The sequence below is a fragment of the Sparus aurata genome, chromosome 21 (genome assembly GCF_900880675.1).
Source record: "Sparus aurata chromosome 21, fSpaAur1.1, whole genome shotgun sequence".
In the NCBI taxonomy this organism is placed as follows: Eukaryota; Metazoa; Chordata; class Actinopteri; order Spariformes; family Sparidae; genus Sparus; species Sparus aurata.
In genome coordinates, this window is record NC_044207.1 from 12509543 (window position 1) to 12530965 (window position 21423).

The 21423-nt window shown below is 40.2% G+C and overlaps 2 protein-coding genes across 7 annotated transcripts; one reads left to right on the plus strand and one right to left on the minus strand.

Annotated features, from left to right (window-relative positions):
* Nucleotides 1–1992: 1992 nt before the first annotated feature.
* On the plus strand, nucleotides 1993–7113 carry LOC115572581 (uncharacterized). 4 transcript variants are annotated; one of them, XM_030402799.1, is made up of 11 exons: nucleotides 1993–2200; nucleotides 2517–2641; nucleotides 3014–3062; nucleotides 3394–3907; nucleotides 4092–4167; nucleotides 4819–4879; nucleotides 5050–5197; nucleotides 5340–5400; nucleotides 5495–5625; nucleotides 5762–5851; nucleotides 6905–7113. In XM_030402799.1, exons 1-11 carry the CDS (start codon nucleotides 2115–2117, stop codon nucleotides 6923–6925), a joined length of 1362 nt encoding a protein of 453 aa, XP_030258659.1. In that variant the 5' UTR covers nucleotides 1993–2114; the 3' UTR covers nucleotides 6926–7113. The 4 variants fall into 4 exon arrangements, with proteins under 4 accessions (XP_030258659.1, XP_030258661.1, XP_030258660.1 ...); XM_030402798.1 differs by having other exon boundaries at nucleotides 1994–2200; nucleotides 2972–3062; XM_030402801.1 differs by lacking the exon at nucleotides 6905–7113 and having other exon boundaries at nucleotides 2972–3062; nucleotides 5715–5844.
* A 613-nt stretch (nucleotides 7114–7726) lies between these two features.
* On the minus strand, nucleotides 7727–21411 carry znf644a (zinc finger protein 644a). 3 transcript variants are annotated; one of them, XM_030402797.1, is made up of 7 exons: nucleotides 21330–21411; nucleotides 21147–21254; nucleotides 14938–17440; nucleotides 14020–14613; nucleotides 12929–13054; nucleotides 9194–9296; nucleotides 7727–8219 (listed from the first exon to the last, which is right to left on the minus strand). In XM_030402797.1, exons 3-7 carry the CDS (start codon nucleotides 17435–17437, stop codon nucleotides 8033–8035), a joined length of 3510 nt encoding a protein of 1169 aa, XP_030258657.1. In that variant the 5' UTR covers nucleotides 17438–17440; nucleotides 21147–21254; nucleotides 21330–21411; the 3' UTR covers nucleotides 7727–8032. The 3 variants fall into 3 exon arrangements, with proteins under 3 accessions (XP_030258657.1, XP_030258655.1, XP_030258656.1); XM_030402795.1 differs by having other exon boundaries at nucleotides 21086–21254; nucleotides 21330–21410; XM_030402796.1 differs by having other exon boundaries at nucleotides 21086–21254; nucleotides 21349–21363.
* Between the last annotated feature and the right edge of the window lie 12 nt (nucleotides 21412–21423).

Genomic DNA, 21423 nt, shown 5'->3' on the forward strand with positions numbered 1-21423 from the left:
ATGTTTTACTCTTTGTTCTCAGGGCTTTATATAAAGACTTCTGAGCAAATTATTTTTGTCAATGCAATAAAGAGACAGACTGTAGACAAAGTCACAGTGACCTCAGTGATTCACAAGGAACAGGATGACCCCTGCGGGTTCTACAGTTAAGCATGTAAACGCTGTTGAAACTCAAGGAAATCCACCCACATAATGTGTTTCCAGGTCACCGATGGTAAAGAATCTCTAGTCTTTGTCCTGACATTTCTTCTGGTTTACGAGGGCTTAACTCACATAATCCATAATCTTCATCACCAGATGTCTAATGTCCCAATGATAAAGATGGCTGTGTTCATCCATCCATATGATCCCACAGAAGATATTTCTACCTGAGTTATAATACCCATCAGGCATTCAGATCTCCCGTACATGGGCTGGCTCTTTACAGGGAACTTGATGATCGTCTGCAAACCAGTAACATTGTTAGTGTGAGCAAGTGAGTCCCGTTGAGGAGACGAACAGTAGGTCCACTGTGTTTCTGTAGATATTGACTGTTTCATAGAGGTCATGCGTGTTGTCCATGTTTGTAACCCTCTGTTCAGCAGTCTAATTGATGGCCTTGCAGTAATTTTCTGAATGACACAACTTGTCTGAGAATTTTACATCATGATGGACTTGTCCTTGAGACGTCCTGTCCTGGTTTTAAAGACATCAGCACGTACTGCTGCTCATTCTGTCTAGCTAGAGTACGTTTAAGCTCATTTACTTGGTTTAGACTAACTCCCTGTTACATTATATCCCAAAATACGTTTTTTTACTGATCTCAACATGAGGGTGAATTTTTCCTTCACTGTGAAGTTACTGTAAAACACTGTATTATAGAGTAATTGAGCAAGATTGATACTTAAAGTTGTGCACATTACTTGAAAAGTTGTATCAGTGTCAGTAACACCAGGATTAATGTAATTTTTGTGTTATACATGGTCAGATTATCCCTCAAATGGGTTAATTTTGGGGTAGTTTAATTAACCACAAATTTATTTTGTGCAATGCAGTTTGCCCATTTTCACACGGTTAAAGACACGTGAGCAGGACCACCTTGGATAAATTCATCCCAAACATGAATATTCAGTCAGTTTCCAGTCACCCTCATGCTGATTGAAAGTCTGTTTTTCATGGTCCACAAAACATTTTCCTAAACAATTGAAGTAGAGGGGAACTTGTTTTAAAATGTAAAGTCACAGCTTGTCAAGTGTAATCCAAGTTTTGGGAAGCCTGCAATTCCAAACTGATACTTGAAAATGTACATTACATTACATACATTATTTACACCCTTTTACACTAAAATCTTTACTGTAGCTTCAATGCATCAAGGGTGTGAATAACATATATTCAAATCAATTTGGCTTTGGATGGGTGAACTTCTCCTTTAAGGCTCTGTCCGTTTCATGTGCCATTGTGCTTTAGTCGCACATATTTACATCATTTGCAATGAATACATTTAACATAAAAGGGCAGACACGTGGGAAATCTGGAGTCTTCAGGCTCCTGCTTTAAACTTCAGGCTCTCTAATTTAATCTGTAGTACGCATTCAGTATATAAAAACTGGACAGGAAAAGTCAGGGAAATTGGTAGGGGCACAGCAGCACATATTACCCCCCCCCAGCTGGTTAATAAACCCACAATGTAGTATGTAGGCTAGCTATTTATTTTTGCCCTGGCACTTAAATTACATTAAAACCCATGTGGGATTCCACATTGGAAAGAAAGACAGATGAAGAGGAATAATCTGAGGGATTTAGGGGTGCAGGAATTTACATTAAAAGGATTAGTGAGCACGGGTGAGAGAGCACAGGTCACTGCGGTGCAGAGGGTGGTGGTAATGTCTTTCATCCTCTTTTAATTGTTCTTTATTACAGTAAGATATCACAGTACATGACAGGGCAATCGTATCATTGACAATTCACGAAGAAGAAGACGAAGACGAAGAAGAAGAAGAAGAAGAAGAAGAAGAAGCGACTGCTCTGCCGCCATCTATCGGCAGGTGTCAGTCCCTGCTGAGTGACTCAGTTGCAGCTGAGCTAGCTTCACTTCTCACATAATCACCCTACCTGCTCCTGTAAAACAACCCAAAATGAACCGTCAGAATAATGTTCCGTTCAAACCTGCGATGATACCTAGAGGTGCAGCTCCAGTGTATAGACAGCAGCAGCCTGCCAGGTAATTCAGCGCTCTGTGTTGTCTCAACATGTAGCTAACGTCAGTGTTGTGTTGAACTGTTGCAGAAAGTTTGAGCCTCTGGGATTAACTTCTGACACTGTCTTTATGATGACTGGATATGGACAGTGCACGTGTTAAAACAAACGATACCCCCTCCTGATAAATTATTTAGCATTATTGAATAGTCAGTGTTGCTAAAGCTAGTAGCAAAACTGGCTAAGCTAGCTAACTTTGTTGTTGTTAGCATCGATGTAACACGAGTGCTCTGCTGTGTCTTTCCTGTTATTTATTATTGTTGCGTTCGCTTGCTTTGTAGTATCGCGTTTTCTGTCAACCATGTACCCCGAGGCTTCAGAGAAGCAATGCAACACATCTCAATGATGACAGCAGACAAGTCCAAGCCATCTGACATGGCTGCGAAGACCCCATCAGCCCCAAAAGGTGCAGCTGACTTGGCTGGACGTTGAAGCACACCTAGAAACAGGCACAACATTTCAAGATATGGCCATGCAATATTAGCTCATTTACTTCAAATGACTGACACTTTTTATATTTTTGGGGCTTTTATTGTGAGGCCCCAGAAATGTTTTGTGGACTGCCAAATTTCACTTGACTTCCCCTCAGCATGTGGGCAAGTAGATAATGACTGAAACTTTATTTTTGGGTTAACTTATCATTTAATGCAGATTTCATTTGGATTGATTTCATAGCTGAGGCGAGTGTCACAAACTTTTTAAGTCTTCAATGTTATTTATCTTTTGTATTATACAGTGCAAACTGCTGTTAAATGGAAGTCTTCCTTCAAAACATTAGGAGATGAAGACGACGACTCACAGGAACAAAGCACAAGCAGTCCACACAGGTAAACCAATAAGTGATGTTTACAGTATATCAACAAAGTGTCAGGTAGAGAGTGATGTCTCCTGTACTCATTATTCAGGATGTCCCACATTATAGCCTTCAACTTTGTCTTGTGGTAACTTTAACTGTTGAAATATGGGCTGTCTGAAGGTGACCTCATTATTTATTATTCTAGGTGGATCTTCAGAGGTAAAAGTGTGGCACTTACTTACCTTTTTCCCAACAGTTGATGTAGTACACACACACACTAGCACATTTATTGCATCTGATCTATCTGATAGTAAACTGCGTGTAGCGCGAGCACACACTAATTACTCTTCCGTCTCCCTCAGGTCGGAGCTTTCTCCTTATGATTGTGTCTCGTCAGAGTCTGAGCAAGAGATGACACAGAACCATGTCCAGAACCGCGACACACCCGAACAAGATAACAAGCTGGGACGCACGCATTTGTCTCCAAGTAAAGGCTGCTTGAACAAAGGCCGCTGGGACGTACCCTACTCTGAGCGGGGGAGCCGACCCCGCGACAGGCATGACATTAGGCATGACATTAGGCATGACATTAGTCCTGACACCAGACCTACCGAGAGCCAAGGTTTCAGTCCAGGGAATAGACTACCTGAACAACAAGCTTATAGCCCGGACACTGAATCACTTGACCAACCACGTTATAGCTCCATAAGCAGACCTCTGGACCACAGGGTCTGCAGCCCTGACAGGTTTATTCACGGCTCCTCCACTCAAAGGTTTCCTGCATCTTATGGAGCACAGAGGACCAACGGGGAGGAGAGGATAACGATCCCAGAATACAGAAGAGAGGTGTCACCAACAAGATTGAAAGAACAACAGGTGTTGTGTTTGTTTTCTGAATATAAATAGGAATTAGTCTTGATTAATCTTGAGTTGTAGACCTACAAATGATACAGGGCTTATTTGTTGTACTTTGTCATAATCTGATGAAACCATCACTGTTTCCTGTATATATGCAGCGATGACAATGTGTACCAGTTAGAGCCCTCTCTCTCCTCTGTAGATGACCACTACAGGTAGATCATCTCCACCCAGGTTGCAGCGGGACTATCAACATCAGTCGGGATATCAGGAAACAGGTGTGTTAGCATTTTAATTAAGTAACAACAGTTAGCTTTCTGTTTTGCGCCACCATTTTAAATTAAATATAGGAAAAACATGGGTGCATCGATAACAGGTTTTAAAGGTATACTACGCAGGGTTTTCCTAAAAATGTAATGAATGAAAATAAAAGTAAACGTTAAGAGTACAAAAGTAATCCCTCTGAATCATCACTTTTGACCCATTAGAACCGTGTGGCAGTGTCTGTCAAGACCCTGCCTGTACTATCTTATCTATTTTCTTTTAATTTGCTGTGTTGCGGACGTTCCTAGGCGTCAGCCTTTGAGTAGCTGTGTGTAGGACCAGCTAATAACAGAGTGAGGTCGAAACTCTTAAAACATAGCAACCAGGTGACATCGCTATCTGCGTTTCTCTCCTCATTAAAAGCTGCAGGTCTGTGTGCCTGCTTGATACGGGATGGGGCTACACACACACACACACACACACACACACACACACACACAGAGCAGACCCAACAAATCCTGCATATTATGCCTTTAAATATTGTTCTTTTAAACCTAAGAACTGACGATCCGGTGGATTTAGTTTCTACATTATTTGCCATATGTACATGTCATTGTTCTGTGAACTCTATTAATAATAAATCTATGGATAATGCTGTTTTTCAGGACTGGACCAAATATCACCTGCCACTGAGGTGACAAGAAACAAAAATATAATAATGGACAAGTAAGAACCAAGGATACGGATATCAATCTGTTTTAAGATGCTACATGTAGTTTTTACATCACACTCATTCATTTCTATAGCACAGCATAACTGAGGACCATGAGCTGGTCTGCAATATTGCAGAATAATGACACCTTCTACAACAATGAATGCCTCTATTTTTCTTGTAGGAGCCCCATCGTCTGTGACCTTTGTGATGTTGAGTTATCCAATGGTCAGGAGCTGCAGCATCACCTGGAGGGCAAGACTCACTGGGACACCCTGGAGCACATCCAACAGGAGAATAATTATGATGATCTGGCTATAGCCTTCCTACAGGTAAGATAACAGTGTGGTTAAAGACTGTGCATCCTATTGACTGCCCCTTGTTCAATCCCTTGTTTTAAACTTAAACACGTCACAGAAAGCAAATAAATGTTTGCAAATTTCTGTGACTGGATGGATGTTTTTATTTATGTAGGAGGTCATGCTGTATAAAAGCCGTCAGTGTAGCCGAGCCATAGAGGATAGTGTTCTTCAAGGTAAATAACTTCAAAAGCCTTGCACTGTTTTATTACAGTATCTTATATTCCAGACAACCAAAGTCTAAATACAGTCTGGTCTTTGTTTTGTCAGCTCTTCAGGAAAATGACTACATGACAAAGATTGAAATTTTCCACTGCGCGGCTTGTGGTGTCTTCTTATCCACATCTGCATCCTCAGTGCATACTCACATTACGTCTCGAGAGCACCTCTCCAACACAAAGGTAACATTTCCGTAAAGTACTGTAAGATTTGGAATTTTTTCCCCCAAATGTCTGTCAGTTTTTGTACATTTAATATTTGGTTCTAGAAGGAATGAGTTGAAGCGACGATGATGACTGAATGATTGATTTCCTGAAGGAGTTTGAAGTGCAGCAGAGACGTGCCTGCCTCAATAAAGCAGAAACCATGATGAAGGAGCTGAAACCTCAGTTTGAACACTTCCTGCAGGTGTGTTACAAGAGTGAACATTTAAAAAGTATTCAGACACAACAAATAGCATCATTTGGTTATCAATTAGCTCTGTTTATAATTGTAAATCAAAAGCTTCTCCAAATGGGGGAGGTGGGGTTTGTAGCCTTAACAGATCTACTGCAGAGTACTTCTTGTAGATCACCTCAATAGAAAATACATTTCAATGCCAGTGCACAAGTGTGATATGAAATGAGTATGAAATTGTAACAGTCAAATACTAATAAGTAATTGGCTCTGAAAAGTTGAAAGGTATTATATTTCCTTTCGGTCAGTATTGTCCAAACACTGTTTTGTGAGGGTAAGGGAAGGAAACAGACATTTGTGCTGTTGTGTCTAAAGATGCAGGTGCAGTCACATTTCTTTCAGTTCTTTCAGTTCTCTAAACTTTTCCAAATCATCTTCTGTGGATTAATTTTCTTTTTAGTCCTTACACACAAGCTAATATTACCCTTAAACTAGAATTACTGCTTTGCGGTTGTATGCCTCTGTGTGCCAGTCAAGATGCTGTTTCTGAGCTATGGCATTGAATAATGGCCAGAATATTTGATATTGCACTAAAGTTGACCTTTGACCTTGTGGATACAAAATATAATACACCATTATTTTATCCTGTTAGACATTTTTGATAAATTTAGTCATAATTATCATTATCATTGTTGAGTTATGGCCAAAAATGTGTTTTGTGAGGCCAGACTTGCTTTGACCTTTGACCACCTAATTTTTTATCAGTCCAAGCGGGCATTTGTGACAAACTTTGAAGAAAGTCGCTTGATGTGTTTGAGACATCGCGTTCACAAAAATGGGACGCCATGAGGTCACAGCGACCTTTGGCCACCAAATTCTAATCAGTTCATCCTCTAACCCAAGTGGACATATGTGCCAAATATCTGAAAATTCCCTCAAGGGCCTTCTTGAGACATCACGTACATTCTGGCAACAGCTATCACCAGCACAGAGGCATAACCCCGTAACTTGTTTTAGATAGACTAATAGAGCTATCCGACTAATTAGGCGATTCTTTTCTTTCAGGGTGGCAGCCCATTTGAATGATGGGAATCACCGCAGGTCTCGAACCTAGTGCTTGCACGAAGATACTGTTTGCTTCAAATGAAGAACAACTGTAGAGTCGAAACACAACCACACAATCAATCTTGATTCAATATGGATTACCTTCTGTTTTCGTTCATATATGGTTTGTTTTTTCACATTTCGCAATATTAAAGATTTCAGGTCATCAACCGTTTGTAATTTTTTTAATTTGAAGATGCAGTGTTTTTTTTATACATTTGTGTGCAAAAATGATTGAAAAAGTCAACATGTTTCTTGTTTTTTTTTTATTTAGAACAACACAAATGTTTTAAGCATTGTATCTGCGTGATATAGTACATTTAAAATTAAATTATTTCAAAACAGTATATTTAAACATTAAATATAGGTGACATGTATGAAAGGCATTGTCAGCACTAGCTGAGCCTGTAAGGTCTTTTTTTCTTAACCACCTTCAGATTTAATTTTGTATTTGTATTAGAAACAACGCAGTTACTGAAATACTATAAAACACTTTCTATGCATAACAAGTCTCCGGACATTATCTTTCTGTTCTTATAATGTAGCTCACTTTTCCACTTGTGATTCTTGCAGCTGTTTCTCATGAGCTTTCAAGTGATGTCGCTTTCAGTCGAAAAAATTCAGCTCACTAACTCTGTGGCCTGAAAACAGAGACTGTGAGCTTTGATTTGAACATGTTGCAATACAAAAGAAAAATTAATCTATGCATCTTGTAAATGTGAATATTGATACAGAAGAGAGGTGCTCCCAATGTTGACAAAAACGGACTCAAACCATGAGAAATCTGAGGTAAAAGTTGTCTTCATTAGAAATGGATTCCACACTACATTACTGCATAAAACAAGAAAAAGTCTGCCCATTTGGAATTTAATTCCAATAAATGAACAATGTAAAAACAGAAAAAGGGTAACAATATCCAAAATAATAAACTTTTTCATCTGTCCAAATGTCCAAACATGTACAACATCTCTGTGATTGAGTTATATTGTACTTTTGGCCAGTATTTTATTGGCTAGAAAAAAAAGTGAAAGAACATCCAATGTACATACACATACAATCTAGTGAAATCTAAAAAGGTCCCCATTGGCTTCATGAGGCAGCATGTGTGGTTGCCAGAGAGCTGTCTTGGTCAGTCTTGAGGGTCATGGGCAGCGAGGAGACCTCTACCATGCCTAGCCCAGTGTGAGGGACACTAGTGTTCATAATGTGTCTCTGTAAATGTTTAATCCAGTCCTCCTGGACCGACAAGGGACCCTGGAAGACGAGGTCACAGAACCTGAAGAGAAGACAAGATTGATGATTACATACCAGTGGTTTTGAGCCTTGCTAGCAGCATGTCTAGGGATGGCAATGCCAATGATCTCTACTAAAACTGCGTGACATCAAAATTTCATAAAAATGTCACGGTTTGCAGAAGTGTAATCATAGTGTCTTTGGTGATCTCCAGACTCAACCTACAGCATCACCATGAGGTTCACATTTGCAGCTGTCCGTGGATTGTCTCAACAACTATTGGATGCATTGCCGTGACCTTAAGAACCGTCTGTCTTGTTTCTCTCAGGGTGAATTTGAATAACTTTGGTGATCCATTATCATTTAATCTCCTACCATCCCCAGATAAAACATTTAATTTGTCCAACACTCTGATTTCTGATCAAAAACTGAAAAAATGCATCCATTTGTTGGTTGGATTGTCAACAGGATTACACAAAAACTAATGAACAGAGTTCCACAAAACTTGGAATAGAGGATGGATTTTGGCCCAGAATAGAACTTCTGGTGTGGCTCTGGAAAGAGGGATGTTAATTTCTCAGGAAATATTGCATGGATCTAGATGATTAAAAATAATCAGCCATATTTAGGTGGGAGGCATCTATGATGGAGTACAATTTAATGCAGATCCTAGATCTGGTGATCTTAAATTATGGTGATTTAAAATGCATAATGATACAGGGCTATCAGGTTTGATATTCGATCAGGCTTGTTTTATTAAAAAGGGGGCTGTTGGGCTTGGTTTCACAGTTTCTGGAGTACAACTTTGACAGCAGGTCTCTCAGTCATCTGGGCAGTTTTTGTTTAATGAGTAAATGAAAATTCTTGCCAACAGAAGCAAAAGCACCACCAGAAACACTTGACAGTGGCCCTAATCTGGTTGCCCAGGACAACTGAGCAACAATCGCTGTTGAAATCTGTTGGGCTGCAGATGCAGTATTATATATATATATAAGTATTATGAAAATAAAGCATTACCTGCAGGTGAGTCTGTACATTTCCTCTGGAGTTTGCGGTAAGGGCAGTGTCTTCTTCTTTGGGCCAGGCCTTGAGCGCTGTCTCCTTACTTTACAGTCAAATGCTGAAAGACAGAATGTACTTTATTAGTTTACAGAACACTTGAGATTACAGCACAGCTTTGATAATTAAACATTTTAAATGAACAAAAAGTCTTCTTCCACATATCCACTGGAATGTTTGGATCTTGTTTAGTGACGTTCATTCTGTCGGTTCTGTTTATTAGTCCATTTGGATGTCTGGCTCTGTGTCTAATCTTAATTGTTCCGTTCGGTGTGGTTCAGACACAAGGCGCATAATTTAGGAGTGATGATCTGTGCCTGTTGAAAACTAGGCCCTGAAGGCTGTCTGCCACGAAGAAGTCATCCCTCCCTCTGTAGATGCACCCTCCAAGCTCCACAATTAACATCTTTGCAATATCTCACTTGCTGACACCCTTCTAGATCCTTACCTTGGGGAGGACACAAATAACCCTTGGTACACTAATTATAGCCACGATTTGGACGTCACAACCTCTTGTGGTATCTATCCACACAGACAGATTTGGCTTAATCTGTTGAGGTTTTGAGATTTCAGTGTGAGATTTCTATTGCCATTTCTATACAGTGGAGATAAACTGACAGCTATGAGCAGCACAAGAAGCTGACCAAGTCTTCTCAGGTATAAGGAAGGAAGGATCTACCCCCTCCATACCTGATCAGATCAATAGTTTTTGCAAATGAGGTAACAGCAGAGAATTATTTTTATTTGTTTCTTGGGAATAAGATGAGAAGTGTTGGGAACCCTTCAGAGTCAGGTCTGTGGATTATCCTAAGTAACTAAGACATTACTTCTGTAGGAACACATTGTTTTCTATAAACAAATATACATTTGTCTTACTTTGTACAGCACAAAAAAATCAGTCATGTTTCAGAGCAGGGTGAAGTGACACTTCAAATCTGAATGGGCCTTTGATACACAAAGATATTTCTGATTTCTTTGCTTTTGCTGCTGACATCGACCATGCATCCGTAAAAAACACATGTTGAAACTTTGTTCTCAATCAACGTGGAATATGCTGCATGTTGCTGGAGCATGTATTATGAAGGAAATCGTGGCACTAACATGGCCCTTTTTTCCCTATATCCCTAGTCAAATGGCAACCAATGAAGGTTTCAACCACTAGTAGTGCTGTGGAGCAGTGCTTTGTAGGGTCACCATTTTGTTTTTAGCCCAAGCACACATGGGATGGACATTCCTGCTGAAGGTTTTAAGCTCTTTTAATGACTGACATGAAAATGAGGAAGAAGAAGATTGCTAGCTGCAAAACATGGATGTAAACTACTTACAGAATAAAAAAAAAATCAGGGTTATTAATGTTTTATGTGGAATTAACTAATTTAAACATGTCTGTTCACCCTCAGGGATACACATGGTGTGCTTTGAAAATGAACAGTTAATAAAAACATAACTGTGTTTCTTTATATTAAACTCAACAAGGTATCTTCATAGAAAGCAGGTCCAGTTTTGGGTCAATCTTGCTGAGCAAACCATACCATACAGACACAAGCTGTTTCAGAAGAAATAAAAATTAACCAGTTAAAATATACATATATTTACACAGTATTCGGGGGCCACTTCTTTCAAAGATTGAATTTGAAAACTGAATGTGTCACAGAGGCGTGACAAGGAAGTCCCATTTCAGAGGCTCCTTCGAAAGCAGCTGTGGAATGCGGCATTTCTTTCCTGTGCTGTGAAGGCCCACCTTATTCCAAGATTCAATGTGTGCTGGTGATGGTCAGATTCAACAACTAATGCGGACACCTGAAGCGAAACAGCAGCTGAATAAAAGTTGGGTTTGACCCGAATAACTAACGATACAAATGTTAGCAAGACAAAATTACCCAAATACTGACAACCTTCCTAGATGACAGAAGCTGAGCTTCTTCACGCAAGAGTATGGTCAGGGAGGGCCGATGAGGTATATAGGAAACAACCCGTTGACTAGACCGCCTCATTTAAAGGAGAACTTCGGTCGATTTAAACATGCAGCTTCATTGCTCAAGCTACCCTTGACTTGCGAGTACCGAAGACGCGAACAAATTTGGTCCAGCCATTACAGAGCTCCGTGAACGGAGATGTAGCATTGAACGCTAACAGCATGGGGTCAGAACTTGACGCTGTGTTTTAAGCATCTTAACATGCTCCACATCTCACACCAAAAGTTATGCAACATCAGCAGACACCTTAGCACACAGCACTGTAGCGTGTATGACTCAAACTGAATAAAAAAGTAGTTAAAATAGTGTGTTTGTGCAAGGAGCTACTTACCTGTGTTCCGGTAGCTAGACCAAACTAGCATAACCATCGAGTGTGCACTTAACAGGCTAAACAGGCTATTGTAAGGCTCATGGCTCATGACAGGCTGTAACATGGACATGTACATTATGAACATAAACACGAAAATGCTGGAATACGTTTCCGTCTCCGCCAGTGAGGGAGTAAATGCACGCTCGACGGATTGACTAGTTTGGTCTAGCTACCGGAAGACACGGATGTCAACAAACAGGTAAGTAGCTCCTTGCACAAACATACTGTTTTAACTACTTTTTTATTCATTTTGAGTCATACACGCTACAGTGCTGTGTGCTAAGGTGTCTGCTGATGTTGCATAACTTCTGGTGTGAGATGTGGAGCATGTTAAGACGGTTAAAACACAGTGTGAAGTTCTGACCCCATGCTGTTAGCGTTCAATGCTACATCTCCGTTCACGGAGCTCTGTAATGGCAGGACCAAATTTGTTCGCGTCTTCGGTACTGGCAAGTCAAGGGTAGCTTGAGCAATGAAGCTGCATGTTTAAATCGACCGAAGTTCTCCTTTAACAACACTCAGTTCCGCCATCCTTTGAAAGATGCAGTGCTCAAATTGAGACACAGCTAACATTTGTATCTTTTTGTCTGTTACCTCTGATTAATCGCATTTTTGTCCATAGTTAACTCGCGATTAATCTCAAATTAATATAAATTTTTTGGGCAAATTTTTTTCTGTTCTAAATGTACCTTGAAGTATTTTTTCATGTTGTTAATTCTTTTAACAACATAAGAAAGCGCAAATATGCTTGCTTTATGAAAATGTTGGGGGGGGGGGGTTCTCTGCATCTGCCATGTGTTTGGCTTGCAAATGATATTTGAGACTCGACGTACTTCAGTGGTAACTCATTTCATGTCGACAGTACGTGCAGATAACTTTTGTCCTATCGACCGAAACATCTGGCAGTGTTTTGAAAGTGAATTTGCCATTCATAAGTCCTTTCTCCATTTCCTTTCACTTTCGCTTTTCAGTCCACCGTGTTTTTCCCGAACTGCCAACCCTGCTTCTTCTTCTTCTTCTGATTCCCTTTCTTATTCTTCTGCCACCCTCTTGGATCAAGACTACAGGTGCCATCAACGTCCGTAAATCAAACCAATGCGCATTTCTTTTTTTTTTTTAATACCGAGCGTTAATCGCGCGTTAAAAAAATTAACGGTGTTAAGAGGATGTTGCGTTAACGCGTTATTAACGCGTTAACTTTGACAGCCCTAGTATTTAGTCTTTTTTTGTAAGATAACAAATGATCAAAATGGAAAAAAAACCTCAATATGCCCCAAACTACTAATCTACTTGTGGATTGGTTTGTTTTCTTGGTGTCTGAGTTGAGCTGTTGCTGGTGGCACTTACCATGTCCCTCAAGTAAGGCAGTCCTTTTTCGTTTTGCATATGCTCTGAGGTGATTAGACAAGCTAACTCCACTGTGGAAAGTTGCATTGCAATGGACACACACCTTCCTGTTGAATTCACCTTTCTCTGTAAAAAGACAAAATAAACCAAAAACAAACAAATAAGTTAAAAAATAAATATGGTGATGCTTATTTATTAGTGTTGTTGAGGAATTGTAGGATTTGGCAGGTTAACAATGTCGAAGCTTTTCAAATCTAAATTACAGGTTTCATGTCAACAAATCATGTTTTTTCTTTTTTAAGAATAACAAACATATTACACAATTGTGCAGAATACAATATATGTTGGCCATTAAAATAAAATGTTCTTAATCTGAACACGTTATACATTTAGGTCTTAACAGTAAAGGAGGAGTAGTCTACAAGTCTTGAGCCAGACTATGCTTCAGCAAACAAGTCTTCACCAGAAAAGTCTCATAGTTTAAAAATAAAAAAATAAAATTTTTTCTGTATTATTATGTACATATTCATCTGTGTTGGCCAGATAATCTAAAATTAACTTAATTCTACGTCTCTATGCTGATGACACCTCACTTCTACAACATATAAAAACCTGATGACCAGTACACAGATATCTGCTTCAAAACAGCTGCTCGAGATGTAAATGTCTCAATGCAAATTTTAAAATATCCGTTTTGTTTACCTCTCACAAAAATTCTACATTTTGAGTAAACGACCAGCTTATCATACACAGGTGAGGTCATATACTTGGCTCATGTTTATTTTTTTTACTCTGAACAAGTTTTTAAAACTTAATTTAGAATCTGTCAATCTGATGACCTGGTATTGGGACTCAACAAAAATAGTGGCTAGGATGGAGCCACCAACCCAGAGCACAAGTGATGACATATGCTATGTGTGCAAAAGAAAAAAAACAACACACTGCCCATTACACGCTAAACACTCAATTGCATATTTTCAGATTTAGAGTCATCGTTTCTTATTCAAATGTGAAAACTATATAAAATCTTCTCTCCATACAAATGCTTTTGGCCCAACCTATCTTGTCACTACTATGATTAAGTTACTCACCGGATATCGACTTTGGCAGTGAAGATGCAACTCTTGAGCCTGAACTGTGCTCACTGTTTGAGGAAACTGCTAGCGTGTTTCTTGAAGTCTGAGAACACCCCTTTAGTCTGGCATCTTCCTGACACTTCCTCTTCTTCAGAATTCCTATCAAGGCATTTGTGCCAGAGAGTGAATTTTTAACATCCAGCTTAGTCTCAAGTTGCCCTTCTTCAGAATCCATTTCTGCTAAAGAAAACATGGACTTCAGGGGTCTGGCTTCAGTGCAAGCACTTGTAATAGAATTATTTCTGAGGATTCCAGTGGACGGTGACGTGAAACAGTCAACATTGGACAGCTTTGGTGAAGCACCGTATTGGAAATGGTTCCTTCTCTTTCCAAGAATTTGAACTGCCCGCTGGAACTCCTTCTTGTCACGCATCAACTCCCGCAGTAACATTAATGGGGATTTGTTCTTTGTTGCAAAGCTTTTTCCAAGCTTTTTGAGGTGACCTCGTATGTGGTTGGACTGCCCAGTCCTGTTGTCAAAAGAATCCCCACATAATGGACAGGAATGAATGCTCTTCGTGGTCTCAGAGTCCGACTCCATCCTCAGCGCTGAAAAAAAGAAAAAAAGAATTCATCAGAAACATTAACACTGTAAAATAGAGTGTGTTTAAATAGGAAAGCTACAGTTTAAACCCAGTTTAAAACTTTCATTTTTGCAGGTCTATCAATTGCTTTTTTTGGTCATGAGAACATTGAACTAACCAACATAATTGCTGAGATCTCAAACATTGCTCCATGGCTATAAAAAATTTAATTCACTGCTCATTAATGACCAAAATAACTCATGACCAGAGCCACATAAATTAAAGCCAAGATGTCATACAGGATACAGCAGTTTTCCTTTTGGAAGAGCATGCAATAAGGTGTAAATACCTTTTTTCAATCTCCTGAATGCTGACATCTTCCGTCTAATTCGTGGCTTCCTGTCATTGCAAGCCACCTGTTCAGGAGGCACTACATGGCGTGCATTGTAGCTTAGTCCGACCCTATGAAGATGCCCTCGGACATGATTTGACAATCCAACACCTGACTCAAAGACAGCGGGACAGTATGGACAGTTCTTGTGGTCTGAATCCAACTCTGACACATCCTCTGCGAGGGACTCCATCAATGGTATTTGGTGGGGCTCAAAGGTTTCTTGAAACACTTCTGTTTCTATGCATTCTTCTTTGATTTCAGGGTCATTCTGATCTTGCTCTTCGGTCTTTATTTTCTCAAACAGCCTTTTAGATGCCTGAAGAGCACCCCTCATGGACATTCTTCTGCTATAGGTATAGATTATGTTTTGTTTTTCTTTCTTGATACCATCGTCGGACAGGTTAGCGTCGACATCTGTATCACTTGACTGGAAAATGTCTTTTTCCTCATAGTCTGACCCTTCTTCTTGGTTTATTATCTTGGGACTTGCCAATGGTTTTGGTAAAATGAAACATGAGTCTTGGTCAGATGTGTTGCGATATGGGATGGACATCTTCCTTTTAGATGGTGACTTTTTGACTGTTGACTGATCTTCACTTAACTTGTGTACACCACTGCGGTTTAGATCCCTACTGGTTGTGCTGGATGATGCCCTATGGCCATTTGGGGATAAAGCTGAATCTTCAACCTTGACAGTCAATGTTCCTGGCAACTGATCAGACATATCTTTTTCACCTGTTGAATTTTGAACGGATGTGTTGCTATTATTGCTTTCCTTCTTCTGTTCTGCATTTTTCCTTCCATGTCTTTGTCGGGACAGGAGAACATTAATGGATTTGTCGAGCTTTGATTCTGTCAATTGGGACTTGAGATTTCTCCTAATCTTGCTATTTTTAAACAAGTCTGAAATGTCATTGGACTCACTTGGTGAACAAGCTCTTTTGGAAGAAATCCGATTTTTTATCGAGATTTTAGATGTAAACTCTGCATCTTCTACAGGAGATTTACGAGTAGGCATGTGCTGCTCTTTAGATGGTTGTGCATTTTTCTCACTATGCTGTACAGCTTCATATTCCTCAAAGGTTTGTTGATGGCGCCGTAGCAGGTGATTCTTAAAAACATTTCTGCTAAAAGCTCTGTAAGAACAAACGTTACAGGAGAAGATTGCAGATTCGTCATCCTGAATCTGTTTTGTAACTGTAATAACAGTGTGCTGCATAATGTTATGTCTTCTAAGATCATTCTCACTCAGAGTCCTGAAGCTACATTTGTCACATCTAAACTTTCTCTTGTCCTTCTCATGCGTTTTCGCGTGTTGAACAAATGTGTTTGGGCAGTTTGTTCCAAATGGGCACTGAGGGCAGAAAAGCTTCGCATTTTTATCATCTTTCTTCCTATCATTGATGCCTTTAATTTCCTCAGTGAGTCGCTCTCTCTTTTCATGGTGGATAGACATGTGCTCAATAAGCAAACCACTTTGTCTGAAGGACTGTCCACATTCTCGACATATAAAGGGCTTTGGCGAAATATTCGGAAGGTCAACATGAGACTTCATATGACGATGCAAATGGTGCTCTTTCTTGAATATGAGGTTACATTTTGAGCAAGGGTAACATGATGGCTTCTCCTCAGAATGAGAATTTATTGTGAACCTCCTCTTCAATGGTGTAAGCCTATGATTTATACTGTTCTCATGTGAATTTCTTGCAGGCGCATTGTAAAGAATTTCCTTGATGGCCTTTACAGTACCATTGGGGTAATTGGAAACTTTCACTGTTGGTGACGACTGTGACTTGGAGAACTTCCTTGACTTTTGGACTTTTCTGACAGGAATAGAGTCTACTTGGCCTTCTGCATCAGACAATTCTTCAGATGAATTGTGGCTCAGATCAGGGTAGAGGTCTTCTGAAGGATCCACCATGACAACCATGTCCATTTTCCGTTTCCTTCTCCTTTGGCTGTTGGAAGGAAGGGCTTCTTCTTTAGGTTCTTCACCAGGGGAATCATCATGGTCCTCCCATAGAAACTGCATGAACTCTTTGTGAGGGTTCCATTGAAGGTCACCAGCACTACTAAAATTATCCAGCGAATTCTCAGGTGAGTCTACGTCAAAACCCCAGATTCCTGCAGTGTCAATCTCCTGCACAGTCTTTAGTGGGGTGATGCTCTTTGCCTCTTCTTTCTCTGTTGAGATGTTGTTGAGTTCATGGGCTTGTGTAGCCTGATGCGAAGAAGGTCCATTACCTAGGCCAACTGGAGATAACATATCTGTGTTTGACAGGACATCTAGGACATTGTTTTGTTTCAGAGAAGGCTTGCCGAAAGAATCTGCACAAGAGGCAGATTCTTGCGCCATTCTCACTGGCTCTTGCAGGAGCGTAAGGGCATTGATCTCAGGATCTGCATCCTTTTCATCTTCATCAACGCCTGTCAGACACGACATTTCTGCTGCCATGACCTGAAATGAAAAGTAAAGCCTCCTTAGATAATGGTTAAATTTAAACCTTTCTCACTTAAGACAAAGGCCTGCCTCGGCACATTAACATATATCCTAAATTTTGATTTTCTCTTCAAATGTTTTCATTATTTAAAAACATATACTTATGCCACTGTAATGTCCTTCACAGAGGGCAGTGCTGGTGGGGTCCGTTTTGTTAAGGTACCAGTGAGATAATTAATTTAGGTCAAGGAAGTCCAGTTTAAGAAATCTGGGGAAATATTATTACGTTCAAAGGATTTTGCAACTCTGCAAAGTAATCATGGTTACAACTATTTTGTCTGTTGTCGTTTGCCAGGTAAACTGAATAAATACAGTGGATGCATTACAAAAAAATCCACCAGGAAAGTATGCTTGCATGTATTCAATTGGCCAACGCGACAAAGTGCAAAGCAACCTTCCATGCAGAAAAAGTTGAGCCTGGTTCAACAATTCAACAAGCTGACCCTCCATCGTTTTGCCACATGCAGTTGACCCTGCATTGTTTTGCAGCAGACAGTTGACTCTGCATTGGTTTGCGGTAGAAGGATCAAGCAACCCTCAGAGGAGGTATTCAGTTAATTTTGCACATAAGTACTGACTTACGTATAACAGGCAAACAGAGCTCAAACAATTCATTGACTAACAGCTTCTGAATTGTTAAGATTTTCTGTTTTCCTTTGTCCTTTATGGGGTATTCATCAGTGTACTCCAGTATATTTAGGCCCGCCGAGTCTAAATCATTTCCTGCTAGGCCTAAGCACAGGGAATTTTTTCATAATGTATATCTCACATGTTTTTTAAACTGAAATTTGTTATACAAGTAGCAAACTCCTTTAAGGCATAAGTCGGTTTGAGGGTTTTGTGCTTTAGTGAGAGTGCAGTAGGTACAGAAGGTAAAAGAAAGAGTGTGAGGTTCTGGATAAAGTTTGCAATAATGTTAAACTGTGCACGTAGCAGTGCCAAGGTCCCGGGTCTTGTCTTTGGAACAGTGACTCTTTGGCTCTTTCTCCATTATTTGGATAGGGGCCTGTGCCGTGTTCCGATATCCATTCTTCCCGTACTTTCTATACTTAGTTTGAGTACTTAGGGTGTTCCGATATCGATCGCGGCAAATAGAAGTGTACCTAAAGGACCCGGACGGTGCCCTCATAACCGCAAAAAACGCTGAGTGTGCAACGATGTACACTTCACGCACTTGACGGCCGCCATCCTGTGTACGTAGCGGAAGAAGCAGAGCCAGGCAGAGGCACTCAGATCAAAATTTTTTTTTAAATGGCTACCGAGACAACAGCGCCTGCAGCAGAGCCATATTGCAGGATTGTAGGATTGTAATTGTTAAAAAGTAAAGTCGTAGATGTCTTGTGTTCACCGTTCAAAGTGGAATGTTTTTGGCGGGTGACGAGCCGCGGCGGCTGTCGTGATCGTAATTTCCGTTAAGTGCACCACGGAGTATTAGATCTGGAACAACACTCACCTGCTGAAATCGGCATACTTACTAAGTGCGGATAGTGTACTATGTTTAAGTGTACTCATGGAAGTATGAATATCGGAACACAGCTCTGGTCTTGTTGTTAGCCCAATATAACTGCCTGGGGGCAGTGCCAAGATGGCTGCCGAGTGGCAAGACTTATCTAAAAGGACAGTGGTACAATCTTCAAAGAGAAGTTTGTACCGCTTTATAGTCTCACACACTACCAAGTATGTTACTGAATTGGGTAAAACAGAATCGTATTTTATGATAAAAATGTTTTCCTCTGATGTCTTTTGTCCACTTGTTTCAACTTTTTATGGAGTTCCCTGATGACATAGAGCTTTACACATTACTGAAGTAACCGCTAGTTACCATCAGCTATTTAGCTCAATTAGCCATGCAGCTAGCTCACTCTGCCTGGACCAGACATGGAGCTCAGTGCACCGAGGGAGTGTTGGCCTTTACATCGGTATCCACAAAGACCACAAAGAGGAGAGCCGTGAGAACAAATAATAGAACCGGGCTCAGCAGCCCCTATGGAGATCATGGCAGAGATGAACTGATCGAAGAGGACAATGATGGAGGAAGCTATGATGTTAAGACGTGAGTGACCATGAAGGAGGCCAGAGAAGAGTACATCTTTGAACTGGCTTTTGATTTTTGGCGAGCTCTTCATGAAATGAAATTCTTCGAGAGACTGGCCTTCTTGCTTTTGGACTAGTAAGTAAAATTAGCTGGCTTGCTATGCTTTTTTGTTGTTTGGCTGCTCCAGGCAAGCTGTCAACTTGTAAGAATACACAATACTTTCATAATGTTGCGTCAAGTCTTTTTCAACTGAAAAAAAGAGATTTTCCTATAGCATTTTTTCCTTCCCCATACTGATTCCGATACCTGGCCAATACCGAGTATTGATCTGACACCAGTGTGAACATGTCCTTACTCAACTAACCCTTCTTTACTGTTGTGGGGGCCAGAGTAAAATATTGCTAAATAGTTGAAATGATGCTAGGGGCAGCACAGTGCAACTTCCTGTGTTGGCGTTTAGAGAAGCGAAGAAGCATTGATTTCTTGTGTGTAATGCTGAGCAGAGCCAACAGACCGAACTGGGAAGTAACAGGCTCCTGTTTCTAAATTACACAGTATTGGACCGGTGAATAGCCTCACGTACTCGCTGATACTGATACCTGCATTTTCAGCATTAACGGCAGCATTTCCAATACTGGCATCGGAATCGGAACAACTCTAAGTGAAAGTAACAAAAATTCCCTAAATCCAGCTCCTAAATTATAAGGATTTACTGATGCGCTTTATTTTATATGACAGGAAATGGAAAATCATGAGTTCCTGACTGCTAGTTGGATAAAACAAGTCATTTACAGTTCGGCTTGGGTTTTAAGAAATTGTAAGGAGTATTTTCGCATTTAGCTTACGTTTCTCAATCAAGCGACTTATCAAGTAACAATGAATTGTTTACCGGTATTTTAGGAGGTATTGTTTGCAATAGGTAGTAGTGTTTGATGTGAAAAGTGAACAGTTGAGTCACTTACACTGTCACCAGACTTAGCTTCTTGACTCAATCAGCACTCATTGACTAGTAGGTAAATTTAGCTAAATGTAACACATACTTGTCAATTTGCTAAGATGATTAATTGTGGCCATTTATAACGCTACAAGGTCGCCAGTGTAAGAGGTCTTGGATTTGAAGGGCAATAAAAGTGTCATACCAAGTCAGTGCTCCTTTGACTGAGAACAATACATCTGAAAACAACACGACAGCATCAAAACTGCAAAAGGATGGACCTCGTAAAAGGCTTTTGATGAGCAGTTGTGGATTTTGGAATAGAGCTGAAACTTTCAGCATAGTAGTTCAGTTATATGCCATCCCCCAATAGTTGGAGTACGTTTCCAAAGGTACCCACATTCAGGACAAACTGGATTATTTATACAATGTTCCGTCAGGGTATCGTGGCGTTTCTCTGTCGTTTATATCACGCTGTGTTGTTGGATGCTGCTTGCAGAAGCTGCAGACCATTCCATTAAGGCTGTTCCAAACCAAAACCTATTCCTCAGGCTAAACTACAGCTAGTGACAATCGTCCCCACCTACTCGCTATACAAATATCAGTATAAAGGTGAAAAACATACACACGTTACCTTCGAGCGGTGCGGATGCAGACAGGATGAGATTTGTAAGCTGCATTGAATAATTTCTTACTTTCGTCTTCCATCTATTTCACAGTCGCCATTTTCCGTGGTGGTCTGGTGTGGGACATGTCATTTCTTTTGTATGGGTAACCGTACACACATTTGGCTTCCCCGTAACCTAACAAAGAAATGCCGCAATTATTACGTTTAATTCTGTGACTAAAGTATAAAACAACGATGGTTAAACACTTACGCAAGTTACCGTCTCGTACAATTTCGTCACGTAATGTTACGAATCGGCGCCATGTTCCCCCGAAAGATTTGCAATGGTTCATTCCAGATAGGAG